This window comes from Simochromis diagramma, unplaced genomic scaffold (genome assembly GCF_900408965.1).
Source record: "Simochromis diagramma unplaced genomic scaffold, fSimDia1.1 OVJJ01000680.1, whole genome shotgun sequence".
Classification (NCBI taxonomy): Eukaryota; Metazoa; Chordata; class Actinopteri; order Cichliformes; family Cichlidae; genus Simochromis; species Simochromis diagramma.
Window position 1 is genome coordinate 504,045 of NW_024387470.1, and position 16,693 is coordinate 520,737.

Here is a 16,693-nt window from a genome sequence, read left to right on the forward strand (position 1 = left end):
ACTGTTAAGTTGCATCCACTGTGATTAAAAACACAATCCTTTCTTTTTCTTCCCTCATGAAATGGAAGCTCCAGGCCCTGAGCTGCACAACCCTTGCTATGCCGGGACCCACGACTGTGACACCACAGCCCAGTGCATCCCGTTAGAGGACCTGGCTTTCCAGTGCCAGTGCGCTACTGGTTATACAGGAGATGGGCACAACTGTTACGGTATCTATCTGTGTCTGTGTCGGTCCTTCTGTGAACAAGCACATAGAGTGAATTCTTCTGTGGATATGCTGTGCAGCAATGAGATGGTTTATGTACATTTCAGAGTGCTTCCTCTGCCTTTGTTTAGTCTAGCGTTTTCTGTCGCATACAAAATGTCAAAGTCCAAGACAGTGTTTCTGTGTTTTATCAACATCTGTCCAGCCAGTGTAGAGGGGTCAAGTACAGGCTGGTTGAGCAGAATCGTCTGTAATCACTCTTTTCTTTTCTTTTCTTTTCTTTTCTTTTCTTTTCTTTTCTTCATCCTTCCTCTCCATTCGTCTCTTCAAGGTTAATTTTCAAGTTAAAAGGGCCTTCAGGACTTCAAGCTGGTGTGTGGTCTGTCATTAGCCCAGCAGCAGGTCTTTTTCGCTGCTGACAGCAAAGAAAGCCCCAGGCTCATCCTAAATTCTCATGGATGGGCCTCAGTGCGCCTTTCTGCTCAGATGATCTCCATGTTGTATTACACAATGCATTTTACAGTCATGTGAGGAAAAAAAATGCGCACAAGACTCGCCACCATTTCTCAGTTTAGCAGCAATAACTTGAAGTAATTGTTTTCTTTACGACTTATCATTATTTCACGTTGTTGTGGAGGAGTTTTGGCTCATTATTCTTTGCAGTGTCACTTCAGGTCATTGAAGTTTGCAGGCATTCGTTCATGCACAGTTCTCTTAATGTCCCTCCACACATATTAATCGGGTAAAGATCTGGACTTCGAATGGTTTGATGCAACACCTTGATTCTTTTCTTTTTCAGCATTTCTGTTGTAGATTTGTTGGCACGCTTGAGATCCTTATCCTTTTGCATAGCCAATGTATGTCCAAGCTTCAGCTGTAAGACAGATGGCTTGACATTTGTCTAGAATACTTTGGTATGCAGAGGAGATCCTGGTCGACTTAATGGCTACAAAGTCCCCAGGTCCTGCAAATTAACTCTGAATCATCACTCCTCCACCAACCTTTAATATTTAACATGATAACTGAGGTCTGTAGAGTCTGAGTTGTAGCTCGTCAGTTGTACTGACCTTAGACATTTACTTCTTGGAAGATTGTGGCATCGTGTTAGCACACACCTGGATGTGTCAGAACAGCAAACTGCCAAAACCCCTGCTTTTCTAGAGGTGCTCAAACTTGGTGATGATCGCTTAATCAAGGGAAGCACCTGCCTGTTATTTACCCTCTTAATTCCTTTAGAAGCTGTTAAGGGTGTACTACTAGACTGCACAGAGTCCTATGAAACCTTGCTTTTTCTTTTTATACAGTAAAAGCACCAGTAATGAGCCCTAATTACAGCTTTTACATGTGTTGACAAGGAATTCCTGATTTACAGACTTGTAAATTTAAAGAAAAGCTAATTTCTCTGTCTCCCTCTCTGCAGACATAGATGAGTGCGCTGAGGGTTTGGGCACATGTGGGGATAATTTTGAGTGTGTGAACCTGCCTGGGAGTCACCGCTGTCACTGCCAGAGGGGCTACGAATTTGGCTACGATGGGCGTACCTGTGTTGGTGAGTTTGGAAATTCCTTCAAGAAATGCACAAAACATCTGTATAAAATGTGAGAGGAAATTTTTTTGCAAAGTCAGTAGATCTCATCAGTTATTACGGGTCGCTCTGAGGGAAACAGGAATGACTTGACATCAATCAATGGAACTTTATCCAATAATTTCATTAGAAGCCAAAAATGTTGTGCTTCTTTTCTGTTCTTTTACTTCTCGTCCACCTCTTTTGCTATCTCTTGCATGAATTCTTCGTCTTTCGCCTCTCAGATTGTTTACGTTAAGGGCTGATATCAACTTCCTTGCGACACTTGCAGCCTGCACATTCTGAACTGCCTCCTATCAGTTTAATCACATCATCAGCAACAAGTGTGAACATTTTCAGTTGTTCTGCATAAGAACTGACATGTGTTGCATCATCTATCATCAGTTTATTGCTGGAAAACCCTTTCTTATGAGCTCTTATTTTGAAAATTTTCACTATTTGTCAGCTGGCTAGCCAGGTGACTGGTGTTGTGGCGCTCGGTGTTATTCAGTTGCTTCTCTAGAGAGGATCCAGTCCCTCGGTTGATGATGATGATGGCGGTGGTGGAGGGCTGATGATTAGCTTCAGCGAACAGACAGTTAATTTCAACTAAACCGAATGTTTAGCATTTCAGAATTCCCACTTAAGAATATCCCCTGTGTGCAAAGAAATCAACTGGAAGCCATAACACCGTGTCAGTTTTATCAATCTCTGCTTAGAAGCGTGCTGGTTTCTGCTGACTTTTTAAGCTGTGGCATCCTGTCTGCTTTCACATACCGTACCTTTGATGCAAATGCAAATTTTAACCAAATATGTGCACACATATATTTTGTGGCAAACACATCATTCTTCCATTCTGCCTTTGTTGCATTTTATCCGTTGTCAGCTGGACTAACTGTCCCCCTGAGAAGTATTCTCGGAGCATTTTGTCCTCCAAGTTCCAAAATGAGTTGAATATTTGGAAAGGGTCCACTTGTTTGTCCAAGCAGAGCTACAACATTTCTTCATCCACAGCTGCAAAAAGCTAGAAAACACAGGCAGAGGGGAGGATAGATGAGAAATGTGAGAACAGAACTAATGTGAGAATGACAGGGTGAGATTAGACAGGGCGGGTGGGGGTTAAGGGAAAGACAAATGGAGCAATGGCACAATGTGTTTGTTGCTTTGGAATGTGTGGAGGAGCAAGGTCCTGGCTGTGTGTGTGTTTGTGTGTCTGTCTGTGAATGTGTGCGCGCATACATGTCCTCCTTTCACGCAACAGTGTGAACTTTTGATGAACTTTCTTTGAGCCCCCCCCCAAAAAATAAAACTAAGTATAATACTTTACATTTAGATAATCATACTACTGATAAATCACCACTGAAATAAATAACATCTATTAAGCAGCCAGGTAGTATTTTTTGTGTGAGTGTTTAGTTGTATTGGTAGTGCAGTTTCCAGTCCAGTTGTGGTTTTTGACTCCTTTCTCTCCTTCTGTTTTTTTCTTTTTTTCAGATATAGATGAGTGCAGCTCTTCTCCATGTCACATCAATGCCAGATGTATTAATGGACTGGGATCTTTCCAGTGTCAGTGTCAGCTGGGGTTTTTTGGGAATGGTTTCTACTGCTCTCAGCAGGAAGGTCAGTAGCACTCCATGGATATTGTATTCTGGGCTAAATCTAGTCAACCAGTGCCTTTGCAAGAGATGCCTTTGGTTTAAAGGCAAAGACTCCAATTCAATCTGATTTTAACCACTAAGGGGTTGTGTCGAGGGCTAATATATGTCCCTGCTGACAAGGGGTTTTGATATGGTTCATAGCTTTACACTAGAAGCTCTTTGTGCCTTAACCCCAGAAGGGCTTTGTGATTTCAGGTGGAATTGAACTGTTCACCCTTGACTTTCCAAACAGGTGTCTTTGCCAGTCAGAAACTTCTGATGTTGACAGACTGTCTCTTGCAACTCGTGAATTTATGCTTTTTTCTGGTTTGTTTGTTATTTTTCCTAATAGCTTTTTTCTGTCTTTGTGTTTTTTTTCTCATTCAGATCGACCGGAGCGTCTTAAAACTCGCTGTGAGCACCACAGAGACAGTGTAAAGACCACCAGTGCTGATGGATATCCTATAACTGGAGTCTACAAACCACAGTGTGATGCAGAAGGACAGTATCTACCTCAGCAGGTGAAACTCCAATTAGTACAGTTTGGCTTTGGGCTTTCATCTAAAACTTAATTTTGTTCTTCTAAATAATGTGTTTCTCATCTTTATTTCAGTGCCATGGCTCCACTGGCTATTGTTGGTGTGTGGACAGTAGAGGAGAGGAGAGAGCAGGAACCAGGACTCCACCTGGTGCAGCACCTGTAGACTGTGACAGACCAGGTGAGACTCTTATTCTAGTGTCCTGTACTTCATTCAGATTAGTTTTATTACCCCTCAGCCCTAAAAAGCTGTGGGGTATTGTTGTCACCCTGCAATAACTCGAGAATAAGGCGACATGGGATTTTCAGATTGGTACCACAGGTGTATCTAATAAAAATCTCAGATGAGTTCAAATCTCAGTGACCTTGACCTAAAGGTCAGAGGTCAAGTTTTCTAAAACTCTTATTTGTGAACAAGGATTTTGACATTGATGCATGCAGGTGCAGCTACTATGAAGCTGAGGGGTAGTACTGGCGGCCGCCAGTATTTTACAGGTTTATTTGGAGTTGACACAGGCAGGTTTAGATGTGCTTTGTTTCTCTTTCAGATCAACCAGAGCATGTTAAAACTCACTGTGAGCACCACAGAGACCGCGTAAAGACCACCAGTGCTGATGGATATCCTATAGTTGGAGCCTATGTACCACAGTGTGATGCAGAAGGACAGTATCTATCTCAGCAGGTGAAACTGTGACTTTTTATATATTAAGTGAATAACTACAGTTTCTTCTGCCACTCTTCCTCCCTTCTTTCATGTCTGAAAACTCTTCACTGTTTATCAAATAAAGGTCAGAATTCCCCAAAATGGAATATATTTCTCATCTTTATTTCAGTGCCATGGCTCCACTGGCTATTGTTGGTGTGTGGACAGTAGAGGAGAGGAGAGAGCAGGAACCAGGACTCCACCTGGTGCAGCACCTGTAGACTGTGACAGACCAGGTGAGACTTCTTCATTCAGATTGTTTTACGCAGGTTGATTGCATGTTGACACAGCACAGCTTGTATGTGATTATTTTTATTTTTGCCTTCAGGTCTACCAGAGCGTGCTAAAACTCACTGTGAGCACCACAGAGACCGCGTAAAGACCACCAGTGCTGATGGATATCCTATAACTGGAGTCTACAAACCACAGTGTGATGCAGAAGGACAGTATCTACCTCAGCAGGTGAAACTCTGACTTTTTATTTATTTAGTGAATAACTACAGTTTCTTCTTTGGCTTTTATCAGTGATTTCTTTTTGTTCTTCTTAAGACTGTTTTTATTGGTGTTAGTTTAGCTCACATGGTTGAGCAGGCAACTTTATGCTGAAAAGCTCAACACAGCAGTGTATGTTCGACTCTCACTCAGGGAGCTTTGCTGCGTGGTTTCCACCACTCTTCCTCCCTTCTTTCATGTCTGAAAACTCTTCACTGTTTATCAAATAAAGGTCAGAATTCCCCAAAATGGAATATATTTCTCATCTTTATTTCAGTGCCATGGCTCCACTGGCTATTGTTGGTGTGTGGACAGTAGAGGAGAGGAGAGAGCAGGAACCAGGACTCCACCTGGTGCAGCACCTGTAGACTGTAACAGACCAGGTGAGACTGTTTCCTTCCAAAGACAGGATGTATGTAATCAGTTCCATTGGTTTGGTTGTCTCTCTGTTTGTTTGTTAGCAAACTAGCGTCCACTGTTGCAAATATATAGTTTTGGGTTGGCCTTTGTCTATGATTTGTGATGGCAGACCCCAATAACAGCTTGAGCTAATTTCATTTTAGTGACAATCAGTTCAGGTCACACCAAATGTGAAAAGTAGTAAACATTTTATGTTCCTCACCAGTTTATACAGATTACATTCAAACTTCATAACAATATACAGGGTCTTGGGGGACATGAGTACCGAGGTTGGCTAACCAATTGACTTTGACTTTCATTGTTAACACTCAAGGTCAAAGCTTAAAAACCAGACTGACGTCAGCATGTTGTAATGAAATGTAATTATTAATCATTTTGTTACACATTCTTGTATAATGATGATAAAGTTTTGTATCATAAAAACATAATATCACTGTTTTTGTATAGCCTTTGCCCTTGAGGAGCAGTGGTCCTCTTTGGATGCTGTTGGTATTCTAGTGGCCCGTACTTCATTCAGATTGTTTTACACAGGTTTATTTGCTGTTGACACAGAGAGATTTAGATCAGTGTTTAAATATTCTCTTTCAGATGAGCGTCTCAAAACTCACTGTGAGCACCACAGAGACAGCGTGAAGGCCACCAGTCCAGATGGAAATCCTATAACTGGAGTCTATGTACCACAGTGTGATGCAGACGGACAGTATCTACCTCAGCAGGTGAAACTGTAACTTTTTATATATTACGTTTTTATATATATTTATACTTTTTATTTATTTAGTGAATAACTACAGTTTCTCTTTGACTTTTGTCTATAATTTCTTTTTGTTCTTCCTAACAAATCATTTGTTGGAGGCAGTTTAGCTCTCCTGGTTGAGCAGGCAAATGTAAACTACAGGGCTCAATGCAGCGGCCTGTGTTTGATTCTGTCCCAGTTGCTTTTGCTGTGTGTCTTTCCTGTCTGAAAACACTTAATTGCTTATCAAATGAAGGTCAAAATGCCCCCAAAATAATGTATTTCTCATCTTTATTTCAGTGCCATGGCTCCACTGGCTATTGTTGGTGTGTGGACAGTAGAGGAGAGGAGAGAGCAGGAACCAGGACTCCACCTGGTGCAGCACCTGTAGACTGTGACAGACCAGGTGAGACTTCTTCATTCAGATTGTTTTACGCAGGTTGATTTCATGTTGACACAGCACAGCTTGTATGTGATTATTTTTATTTTTGCCTTCAGGTCTACCAGAGCGTGCTAAAACTCACTGTGAGCACCACAGAGACCGCGTAAAGACCACCAGTGCTGATGGATATCCTATAACTGGAGTCTACAAACCGCAGTGTGATGCAGAAGGACAGTATCTACCTCAGCAGGTGAAACTCTGACTTTTTATTTATTTAGTGAATAACTACAGTTTCTTCTTTGGCTTTTATCAGTGATTTCTTTTTGTTCTTCTTAAGACTGTTTTTATTGGTGTTAGTTTAGCTCACGTGGTTGAGCAGGCAGCTTTATGCTGAAAAGCTCAACACAGCAGTCTATGTTCGACCCTCACTCAGGGAGCTTTGCTGCGTGGTTTCCACCACTCTTCCTCCCTTCTTTCATGTCTGAAAACTCTTCACTGTTTATCAAATAAAGGTCAGAATTCCCCAAAATGGAATATATTTCTCATCTTTATTTCAGTGCCATGGCTCCACTGGCTATTGTTGGTGTGTGGACAGTAGAGGAGAGGAGAGAGCAGGAACCAGGACTCCACCTGGTGCAGCACCTGTAGACTGTGACAGACCAGGTGAGACTGTTCCCCCCAAAGATTTATGTAATCAATTCCATTTGTTTGGTTTTCTGTCTGTCTGTTTGTTAGCAATCTAGCGTTCCGAACCAGAGACATCATTATTCTTATGGGAGATTTTAATGTGAACCCAAGATTGGGTTTGACAACACAGGATATGAACAAATCATAGGGATACATGGGCTGGGAGTGATGAATGATAATGGGCAGAGATTCGTTGATTTGTGTGCATTCAACAACCTGGTCATCGGAGGTAGCATTTTTCCGCACAAGTGGATCCACAAAAGAACCTGGGTATCACCGGACAGTGTGACAGAGAACCAGACTGACCACATCAGCATTAGCAAGAAGTTTAGAAGATTTCTCCAGGATGTTAGGGTTAGAAGAGGAACAGATGTGGCATCTGACCACCATCTTGTAGTAGCCAACATGCAGCTGAAGTTAAAGAAGAACTGGACAAAAACAACACGGCGTAGAGCGAAGTATGATGTCAGTCGAGTAAAGATAAAGGGAGGAGTTCAGTTCAAGAGCAAGATCAAGGTGCTTAATTAGCTGCACCAGGGAGAGGAGAAAAGCAGCATACAGGCCAATTGGCAGACCATAAAGAAGACACTGAGAACAATCAGTGAAGAAGTGGTCGGAATAAAGAAACAGCATCATAAAGAATGGATCACAGCTGAGACCTTGGGCAAGATAGAAGAGAGAAAACACAAGAAGGTGGCAGTAAACAACAGCAGGACTAGGGCAGATAAAGGCAAGGCCCAAGCGGAATAGGCAGAAGCCCACAGAGCAGTGACGAAGAGCATTAGGAAAGACAAGAATGTCTATATAGATGGACTGGGAGCTGAAGCAGAACAGGCAGCATACAATGGTAACATGAAACACCTTTACGCAATAATCAAGAAATTGTCTGGGAAGTACAGCAAGCCAGAACAACCCATCAAGGACAAAGAGGGAAAGGCCATCACAGAACTAGTGCAACAGATGAAAAGATGGTCTGAACACTTTGAGGAGCTCCAAGAAAAGACCAGCATATTGGCAGCCACATCAGCACAGGTTGGACTCATCAATCAACAAGGAGAAGACCAAAATTCTTAGGATCAACTCCAATAGTAACAACCCAGTCATCCCTAGTGGAAGTCCCCTGAGGAAATACACTCTTTTACTTAACTAGGTGGAACCGATGCAGATGTCAAGACAAGGATTGGCAAAGCAAGAGCCACCTTCATCCAGCTCAAGAACATTTGGGCATCCAGAGAGATGACCCTGACTACCAAGATCCGACTGTTCAACTCCAACGTGAAGTCAGTACTGCTGTAAGGGGCTGAAACCTGGAAGACAAATAAAACCTCAAATAGGAAAATCCAGACATTCCTCAACAGCTGTCTCAGAAGGATTCTCCACATTCGCTGGCCAGACACAATCAGTAACAACAAACTGGGAAATAACCTGTCAACTCGCTGCTAAGGAAGAAATCAGGCAGAGAAGATGGTGCCGAGTAGAGCAGGGCGATATGGCCAAAAATATTTATCACGATATATACTTGAAAATTTGCGATAACGATATAACTGACGATATAACTGATGCGAGACAAAATACAAAATACAATTCCACAACTTTACTAGCGCAAAAAACCCCATCCATTTATTTTCACTTAAACAAGCAGCTGTTTTTTTATGTGAATTAAAGCTATATAAAAATTTAACAGTGCAAATGCAAATTCCTTGCTGAAAGTTTAACCAAAGGGCATTTCCAGTAGAAATGGGCTGACATATCCTGAGCATAACCATGTATAATATCCACTAAAGGTAACCCTTGTGGTGTCCTCGGATCACAAATGGTCCCTAGGTGAATGGCAAACAAGCATATGGGAATCCCGAGGACACCACAAAGGTTTAAAAAGAGGTGCTTTGCAACATTAAACTACAGTGTGCCAAATAAAAAAGTCAAATACGTATTCTTCGGACCATAAGGTGCACGGGTTTATAAGGCACATTAAGCAAAACAAAGCGGTCAAATAAGTCAAACTTTATTCAACTCATTTTTCTTGCTTCCTCCACTTCTGTACCATTGATTCGTTAATGCTGTATTCTATCACAGCTGCTCTATTCCCATGTTGTTGCAGTATATTAATGACTAACTTCGTATTGTGGATGGATTATCTCAGTTGTTCTCCTGACTGAAGTTTGGTCCGTTTACAGCATCCTGCCATGCGATTGCATTTGTCTCTAACCATCAGGAACCCTCACGTTAACTTTTATCGAGTGGAAAAGTGTTAGCATTCATCCTCCAGCTTCACTGTTTATGTTATGCTAACATAGCTGTGTTGCTAGCAATCACGTAGCACATCATTATATACCAGCTAGCCCAACTTCAGTAACCCTACAAACATCACTGCTGTTTAGTTTCCTGCCATCATTTATGTTGGAAGTTATAGCAGAGCTGTACGTTTTAATTTTTTCAGAAATCTCTCAGTCAGAACATGCTATATCATGCTTAGCTCGCTAGTTTCGCTAGTTACCTAACTTCCTCAAACTTCCTGCTAACTTCTAACTCCGTTAAATGTAATAAATTCTGTTTTCATGGATGCCTGGATGTTAAACTTAATTGTTACACCTGGTAAAGCAGCAATGCTGATCATTTTATTAAAAGTGAAATAATTTCGACGGTTTTTAACTCTCAATGTACCGCAGTGTTCGTTTGACTTTGGGACCTGAAGCGGACGGAGTTTTGGACCCAGATTACTCCCAGATTTCTGAGCACCTTAGTCCGACAAATACGGCAATAACGTTGGCCCGCTTTGCATGTTCTACAAAAAAAATGTGCTTTGGTGGGTATCTATGGGCTCAAAATGTGGTCATAAATATTTTGTACTTGTAAATCAGTTTTGTACTTGTAAATCAGGATTTGTATGTGTAAAAAGAATTTGTGTGTGTGTAAAAAAGATTTGTATATGTAAAAAAGATTTGTGTGTGTAAAAAAGATTTGTGCGTGCGTAAAAAAGATTTGTATGTGTAAAAAAGATTTGTGTGTGCGTAAAAAAGATTTGTGTGTGGACTTAGCCAAAAAAACCCTGCAAGTTACAACTATGAATTTTGACCCTATTTTTCTTCCTTTCATCTGATTGGTGAATGTCATGTCAATCACAAATGTAACAATCCAATCAGAGAACAGATGGGTTTGGCTGTCGGAGGGGCGCTTTTTTTGAACTGCAGGTCTTTGAAGGGAATAAATGCCCTTTTACATGCCAACCCAGCGTTTTCCTTCATCACCACGAAGGAAAACAGTCTGTGGTCGTCCGAGTTTGGTGATTTTTGTGTCACAGGACTACGTGTTTAATACAGGGACTTCCACAGCCTTTTCAACAGCGCTGCGGACGCAGGGGGGGACAGTGTTTTGGAAATGACAGTCTTCATTACAAAGCTTTCTTCGTTATGAATTAGCATACATGTTTTTATTGAACATTTGAAGAACTAGCAAAAAAACCCCACAAACTCTTGTAGTTCACATAAAGTCAGAGATAAAAACGACAAGGAGCAGGTGCATCTAGTACAGGTAGAGCTGCTGCAAAAACCCACAGAGCTCAGCAGCCAGCAACAAATTCTGGATCCTTTGTTTTTAGTTAGCAATTAGCATTAGCAGCACATCCTGCGTCCGATATGAAAGGACTTTTATGCTGCGCACTGTGACTCACAGCAATGGTCCCGGGTCAGCCCTGACGTTGTGTTAAACTAATCCTAAAGTAATAATGGTATTTCTAACCACTGACATACCACAACTTTATCCTTTCAACAGCTGCTGAAAGTAAGGGGACCTAACTGCTATCAGATATTTATATAGAGATTACCCTTCAAGGACCTGCAGTTCAAAAAAGCGCCCCTCCGACAGCCAAACCCATCTGTTCTCTGATTGGATTGTTTAATTTGTGATTGACATGACATTGACCAATCAGCTTAAAGGAAGAAAAATAGAGTCAAAATTCGTACTTGTAACTTGCAGGGTTTTTTTTGGGCTAAGTCCACACACAAATCTTTTTTATGCACGCACAAATCTTTTTTACACATACAAATCTTTTTTACGCACGCACAAATCTTTTTTACACATACAAATCTTTTTTACGCATGCACAAATTTTTTTTACACATACAAATCTTTTTTACAAGTACAAAACCGATTTACAAGTACAAAATATTTATGACCACATTTTGAGCCCAAAGGTATCTTACGGACAAACACCAAACCAGTTCCACACCACTGAAGGTGCACCATTTTTACAAACCAATTCTGGTTCATCCGTTTCACTCAACGATCCGCTTTCCCCCTTCTCATTCTCCGTTGCCACCATGCTTTTTCGGCCATGTGCGTATGAAAACAAAGGCACTGCGCATGCGTGTTTTACCCATATTCTATCACGATATTTTATATTCTTATCGTTGCCTAACATTATACCGGTATTACCGTGAACCTTATAATATGTCCCAGCCCTAGTGCTTGGTAGGGCACGCTTTATGCAAAATACCAACCAACATCACCAGGCAGGCTCTCAGGTGGAATCCCCAAGGCAAGTGAAAGAGAGGCCGCCCAAGAAACACCTGACGACAGGACCTTGAGGCAGAAGCAAAAAAGATTGGCTACACCTGGACCCAACTAGAAATAATGGCCCAGGACAGAAATCTCTGGAGATCTACAGTACCTTTGGAGGCCCATACCCTGGGAGGGGTGACACGCAGTAATAATAGCGTCCACAAATATTAAAGTTTTAGTGGAGTCCTTTTCCTTCAGGAGCAGTTGTTCTCTCTGGGTGCTGTTGGTATTCCAGTGGGCCGTACTTCATTCAGATTGTTTTTATTCAGGTTTATTTCCTGTTGGCACAACAAAGCATCAATTTCCTTATTTCTTTTTTCTCATTCAGTTCAACCAGAGCGTGCTAAAACTCACTGTGAGCACCACAGAGACAGCGTAAAGACCACCAGTGCTGATGGACATCCCATAACTGGAGTCTACAAACCACAGTGTGATGCAGAAGGACAGTATCTACCTCAGCAGGTGAAACTCTGACTTTATATTTATTTGTCAGTTAGTTTGGCTTTGGACTTTCATCTATAACTTGTTTTTGTTCTTCTAAATAATGTGTTTCTCATCTTTATTTCAGTGCCATGGCTCCACTGGCTATTGTTGGTGTGTGGACAGTAGAGGAGAGGAGAGAGCAGGAACCAGGACTCCACCTGGTGCAGCACCTGTAGACTGTGACAGACCAGGTGAGACTTCTTCATTCAGATTGTTTTACGCAGGTTGATTTCATGTTGACACAGCACAGCTTGTATGTGATTATTTTTATTTTTGCCTTCAGGTCTACCAGAGCGTGCTAAAACTCACTGTGAGCACCACAGAGACCGCGTAAAGACCACCAGTGCTGATGGACATCCTATAACTGGAGTCTACAAACCACAGTGTGATGCAGAAGGACAGTATCTACCTCAGCAGGTGAAACTCTGACTTTTTATTTATTTAGTGAATAACTACAGTTTCTTCTTTGGCTTTTATCAGTGATTTCTTTTTGTTCTTCTTAAGACTGTTTTTATTGGTGTTAGTTTAGCTCACGTGGTTGAGCAGGCAGCTTTATGCTGAAAAGCTCAACACAGCAGTCTATGTTCGACCCTCACTCAGGGAGCTTTGCTGCGTGGTTTCCACCACTCTTCCTCCCTTCTTTCATGTCTGAAAACTCTTCACTGTTTATCAAATAAAGGTCAGAATTCCCCAAAATGGAATATATTTCTCATCTTTATTTCAGTGCCATGGCTCCACTGGCTATTGTTGGTGTGTGGACAGTAGAGGAGAGGAGAGAGCAGGAACCAGGACTCCACCTGGTGCAGCACCTGTAGACTGTAACAGACCAGGTGAGACTTCTTCACCTCCAGCCCCCTCACCTCTCACAACCAGTTTTAAATCACCAAGAATACAACAGACAAAATGTCTAAGTTGTAGCTGCAAAACAAGTACATCTTTAATATATAGTCTATGAACTGCAAACGAGGTTTATTATTTCATAATGACAACATTTCTCACTCACATTTGGTTCAGGATCTGAAGATATCTGACCCACACAGGCAATTTGTCTGATTTAGTCATACTGTTTTTATCTGCTCCCACATAACTCATAATAATTGCCATCCTAGTTTGCCAGTCTGCAGATGGAACTGATGGATCATCCAGTTGTTGCTCTTTTCCAAACCACCATATTTAGTGGGTAGTCTGAACATTAAATAGAAGCAAAACCAAGTGATCCAGAAGACTAAATTACAACATGCTAACTGCCACTATAATAAACACTTCTGGAAAAGCTAACTGCATTTAATATTTTGGTTTGTCTTTATCTCACAATAGAGAACTGTTCCCTTTCAAATTGTGTCCTCCTCTCCTTCTCAGTCTACAAACAGCAAAGTCTCACATTCAAAATTGACACTGAGAGAGCAAGGCCAGTGTAAACACAAGTAGAAGCCAGAAATGCTCTGAGGTTTAGTTTTAATGCTCTCCAATAAAGCGAGTCATTAAAGGGATTTGAACGCTGTAAACATTTCTGACTAAAGTACGATGTGTGTATATGTGTGCCTCTTTAAACACGAAGCATCCCCTCACCATTAGCCTCCAACTAACACTGTAGTATAAACTCAGCAAAGTAGGGAACATCCTGAGAATATAATTGAATAAATAATGATGAACTACAGAAGAATATCATCTGACTTGTAATTTATCTTTAGCTTTATGAATGGAAGTACTGATAGGTTGTTTTGGGGTTTTTGGCTTCCCCTTAGTTGCAGTGACTCCAACAGAACGCCCTGAGAGCATGTGTGAGCGATGGAGAGCCAGTTTGATTGAGCACTATGGTGGGAAACCTGGCCCACAGCAGTATGTACCTCAGTGTGAGCCAGATGGAGAGTTCAGGTAAGCAGCAGATGTGCAGTCATCAAAGGAAGTTCTCAAGAAAAAAATAATTGCATTGCTGTTTAAAAGTCTTCTGATTTTTCCGTTTGCCTGCACCATCCCAGTCCAGTCCAGTGTTACGGGGAGACCAACTACTGTTGGTGTGTGGACCAGAATGGACACATGGTTCCCGGAACCAAATCAGATGATGCTGTCAAACCTGCATGTAAGCAATAATCGTCAAAGATACATGTCATTGTACTGTATTATATAAGTTTTGTCTTTCACTAATTGTGACTCAAACATTTTTATCCATCCAATTACATCCCAGGCATCTCGTCAGTGCCACCGCCTACGGTGCGTCCAACATCCCGTCCAGATGTCACCCCTCCCATAAACACTGGCATCACACTGCTGTACGCTCAGGGCCAGAAAATAGGAGCGCTGCCTCTCAACGGGACCAGACTAGACGAAAGCCGATCCAAAACACTATTGGCTCTACATGTAAGAAATTAATGGGTAGATCACATACTCTATAAAATTATTTTTTTTAATCTTTGTTAATTTTTGTAATAAATTTGTTTGCTACTTAAAAGAAAGAAAGAAAAAAAACTGTCAGCATTATGTCTTAAGCAGAATTATAAGTAAAAACTGACTTCACATCGTGTATTTCAAATTGTATGTCATTGTGAATAACCTGCACCTCGATTATAGAAAATATCTGACTAGTATAATAAATATTATGTATATAAATATAAAGTATTACATATTTGGGTAGAAAGTTTTAAATCTGTCAGATATATAAATATGGTGTTTTAGTTATTTTGTTTAGTTATTTCTAGTCATCTCAGGGCACTTTATACTTTAGGAAAAACTACCTAAAATATTAGAGAAAGAACCCCAGTGAATAGGCAGTCCCCAATAAGCAAGTACTTGGTGACAGTGGGGAGGAAGAACTTCCTTTTTTAACAGTTGAGTGAGTTCTCATCTTTGAGGTACACTTGTGTGAACTGATATATGTCAACACCGGTGAAGCTTGTATTTATGTGTGTGTCTCCAGGGTTCCATAGTTGTTGGTATAGGCTATGACTGCAAGGAAAACCAAGTCTATTGGACAGATTTGTCTGCGAGATCAATCAGCAGAGCTTCAATGGTGTCTGGTGCTGAGCCTGAGGTTCTAATTAACACAAGTAAGCTTTCACAGTTGTGTGGTGCTTGTTCCTGTAATGATTGTTGTGGAATGCGTTAAATGATTTCAATATCTCCTATATGATGTCCGGATCTCTGTTCTTCTCGCTTCTGCAGATCTCGTCAGTCCAGAAGGTTTGGCAGTGGATGTCAAACGCCGGCTGATGTTCTGGGTTGACTCTACTCCTGATGTGATTGAAAGAGCCAACTTGGACGGCAGTGGGAGGAGGACCCTGTTTGACACAGACTTGGTCAACCCCCGTGCAATCATAGTGGTTTCTTCCACGGGGTAAAACCATTTGTTCATCTTTCTTTGCTTTCACTAATTTCAAAATGCCAATTTCCAGATCCGTAGTGTTATTTGAAAAAAACTGTCTTTCTTGCTGTTGACGTCAATGTGATGCACTGTCTGAAGCAACCCGTCTCTTCCTCTAACTCCTGCTCTCCTTCCCTTAAGCCCACTGCCTCTCACAAAGAGCAGATTTGAACAGATGGAGTCACAGTGACGTCTTCCGCGGGGTTCTGGATTCCCCATACGAAAGCTTCAACATTAGCAATTTGGCTACGCTTATGTTGTTTTTTTTAAGACCCTGACGTAATCACATTTGGATGAGATGACTGAATGTTGAGTTGTCAGCTAATGCTAACAGAGTTCTTGACAGTCTGTGCCACATAGCAAGTTGTTAGATAATTCCAATAGTAGAGAAGAGACCTAGCAAACAGTTACTAGCTACATCTGCTGTCAGCACACCTGCTAATCAAAGCAGCCAATTGTTCTTAAGATCTTAAGATATATATTAAAAAAAACAAACCATCCACCATATGTTCATGGATACAGATTGCTAGCCATAGCTTGGGTAAGAGATATGCGTATGCAATCTAATCTGTCGGGTTGAAACTGGCTGCAGTATTATGACAAAAAAGGTTAGGGCTTTTCGATGTCACTATCAAGAATATTTTGCTTAAATTATTTTGTCATAGTTTGAAGAATTAGAAGAATTGTAAGAAGGGATAATATGAAGTCTGCCTTGAACACAGAATACCATTGTTGAACAGTCAAACAGAGGCATGCAGGTGATGTTCAAGAAGTACAGCGAATTGATGGCAAACTTACATCTCAGTGTCTGCACAGCTTTCATTTTGAAAGTATTTTTCAGACTAGATAGGATAAAATGTACTGAACATTGAAATGTTTGCAGGGTTACCACTCAGTTCTCCCATACAAATAAGGATAGCCTTGGCTGAGTG

General features: G+C 41.2%; 1 protein-coding gene across 6 annotated transcripts in view; it reads left to right on the forward strand.

Annotated features, from left to right (window-relative positions):
• Window positions 1-16,693, forward strand: part of nid2a (nidogen 2a (osteonidogen)) — a 52,985-nt gene that overhangs the window by 30,614 nt on the left and 5,678 nt on the right. Inside the window, exons 15-36 of one of the 6 annotated variants that reach the window (XM_040014935.1) lie at window positions 69-209; window positions 1,626-1,754; window positions 3,264-3,389; window positions 3,794-3,927; window positions 4,020-4,125; window positions 4,493-4,626; window positions 4,778-4,883; window positions 4,976-5,109; window positions 5,417-5,522; window positions 6,148-6,275; window positions 6,593-6,698; window positions 6,791-6,924; window positions 7,232-7,337; window positions 12,249-12,382; window positions 12,489-12,594; window positions 12,687-12,820; window positions 13,128-13,233; window positions 14,149-14,278; window positions 14,383-14,483; window positions 14,589-14,761; window positions 15,318-15,447; window positions 15,563-15,734. In XM_040014935.1, the coding sequence (XP_039870869.1) occupies window positions 69-209; window positions 1,626-1,754; window positions 3,264-3,389; window positions 3,794-3,927; window positions 4,020-4,125; window positions 4,493-4,626; window positions 4,778-4,883; window positions 4,976-5,109; window positions 5,417-5,522; window positions 6,148-6,275; window positions 6,593-6,698; window positions 6,791-6,924; window positions 7,232-7,337; window positions 12,249-12,382; window positions 12,489-12,594; window positions 12,687-12,820; window positions 13,128-13,233; window positions 14,149-14,278; window positions 14,383-14,483; window positions 14,589-14,761; window positions 15,318-15,447; window positions 15,563-15,734 (2,776 nt within the window). The remainder of the gene's footprint in view (window positions 1-68; window positions 210-1,625; window positions 1,755-3,263; window positions 3,390-3,793; window positions 3,928-4,019; window positions 4,126-4,492; window positions 4,627-4,777; window positions 4,884-4,975; window positions 5,110-5,416; window positions 5,523-6,147; window positions 6,276-6,592; window positions 6,699-6,790; window positions 6,925-7,231; window positions 7,338-12,248; window positions 12,383-12,488; window positions 12,595-12,686; window positions 12,821-13,127; window positions 13,234-14,148; window positions 14,279-14,382; window positions 14,484-14,588; window positions 14,762-15,317; window positions 15,448-15,562; window positions 15,735-16,693) is intronic. The other 5 variants (XM_040014939.1, XM_040014938.1, XM_040014937.1 and 2 more) reach the window with 5 other exon arrangements.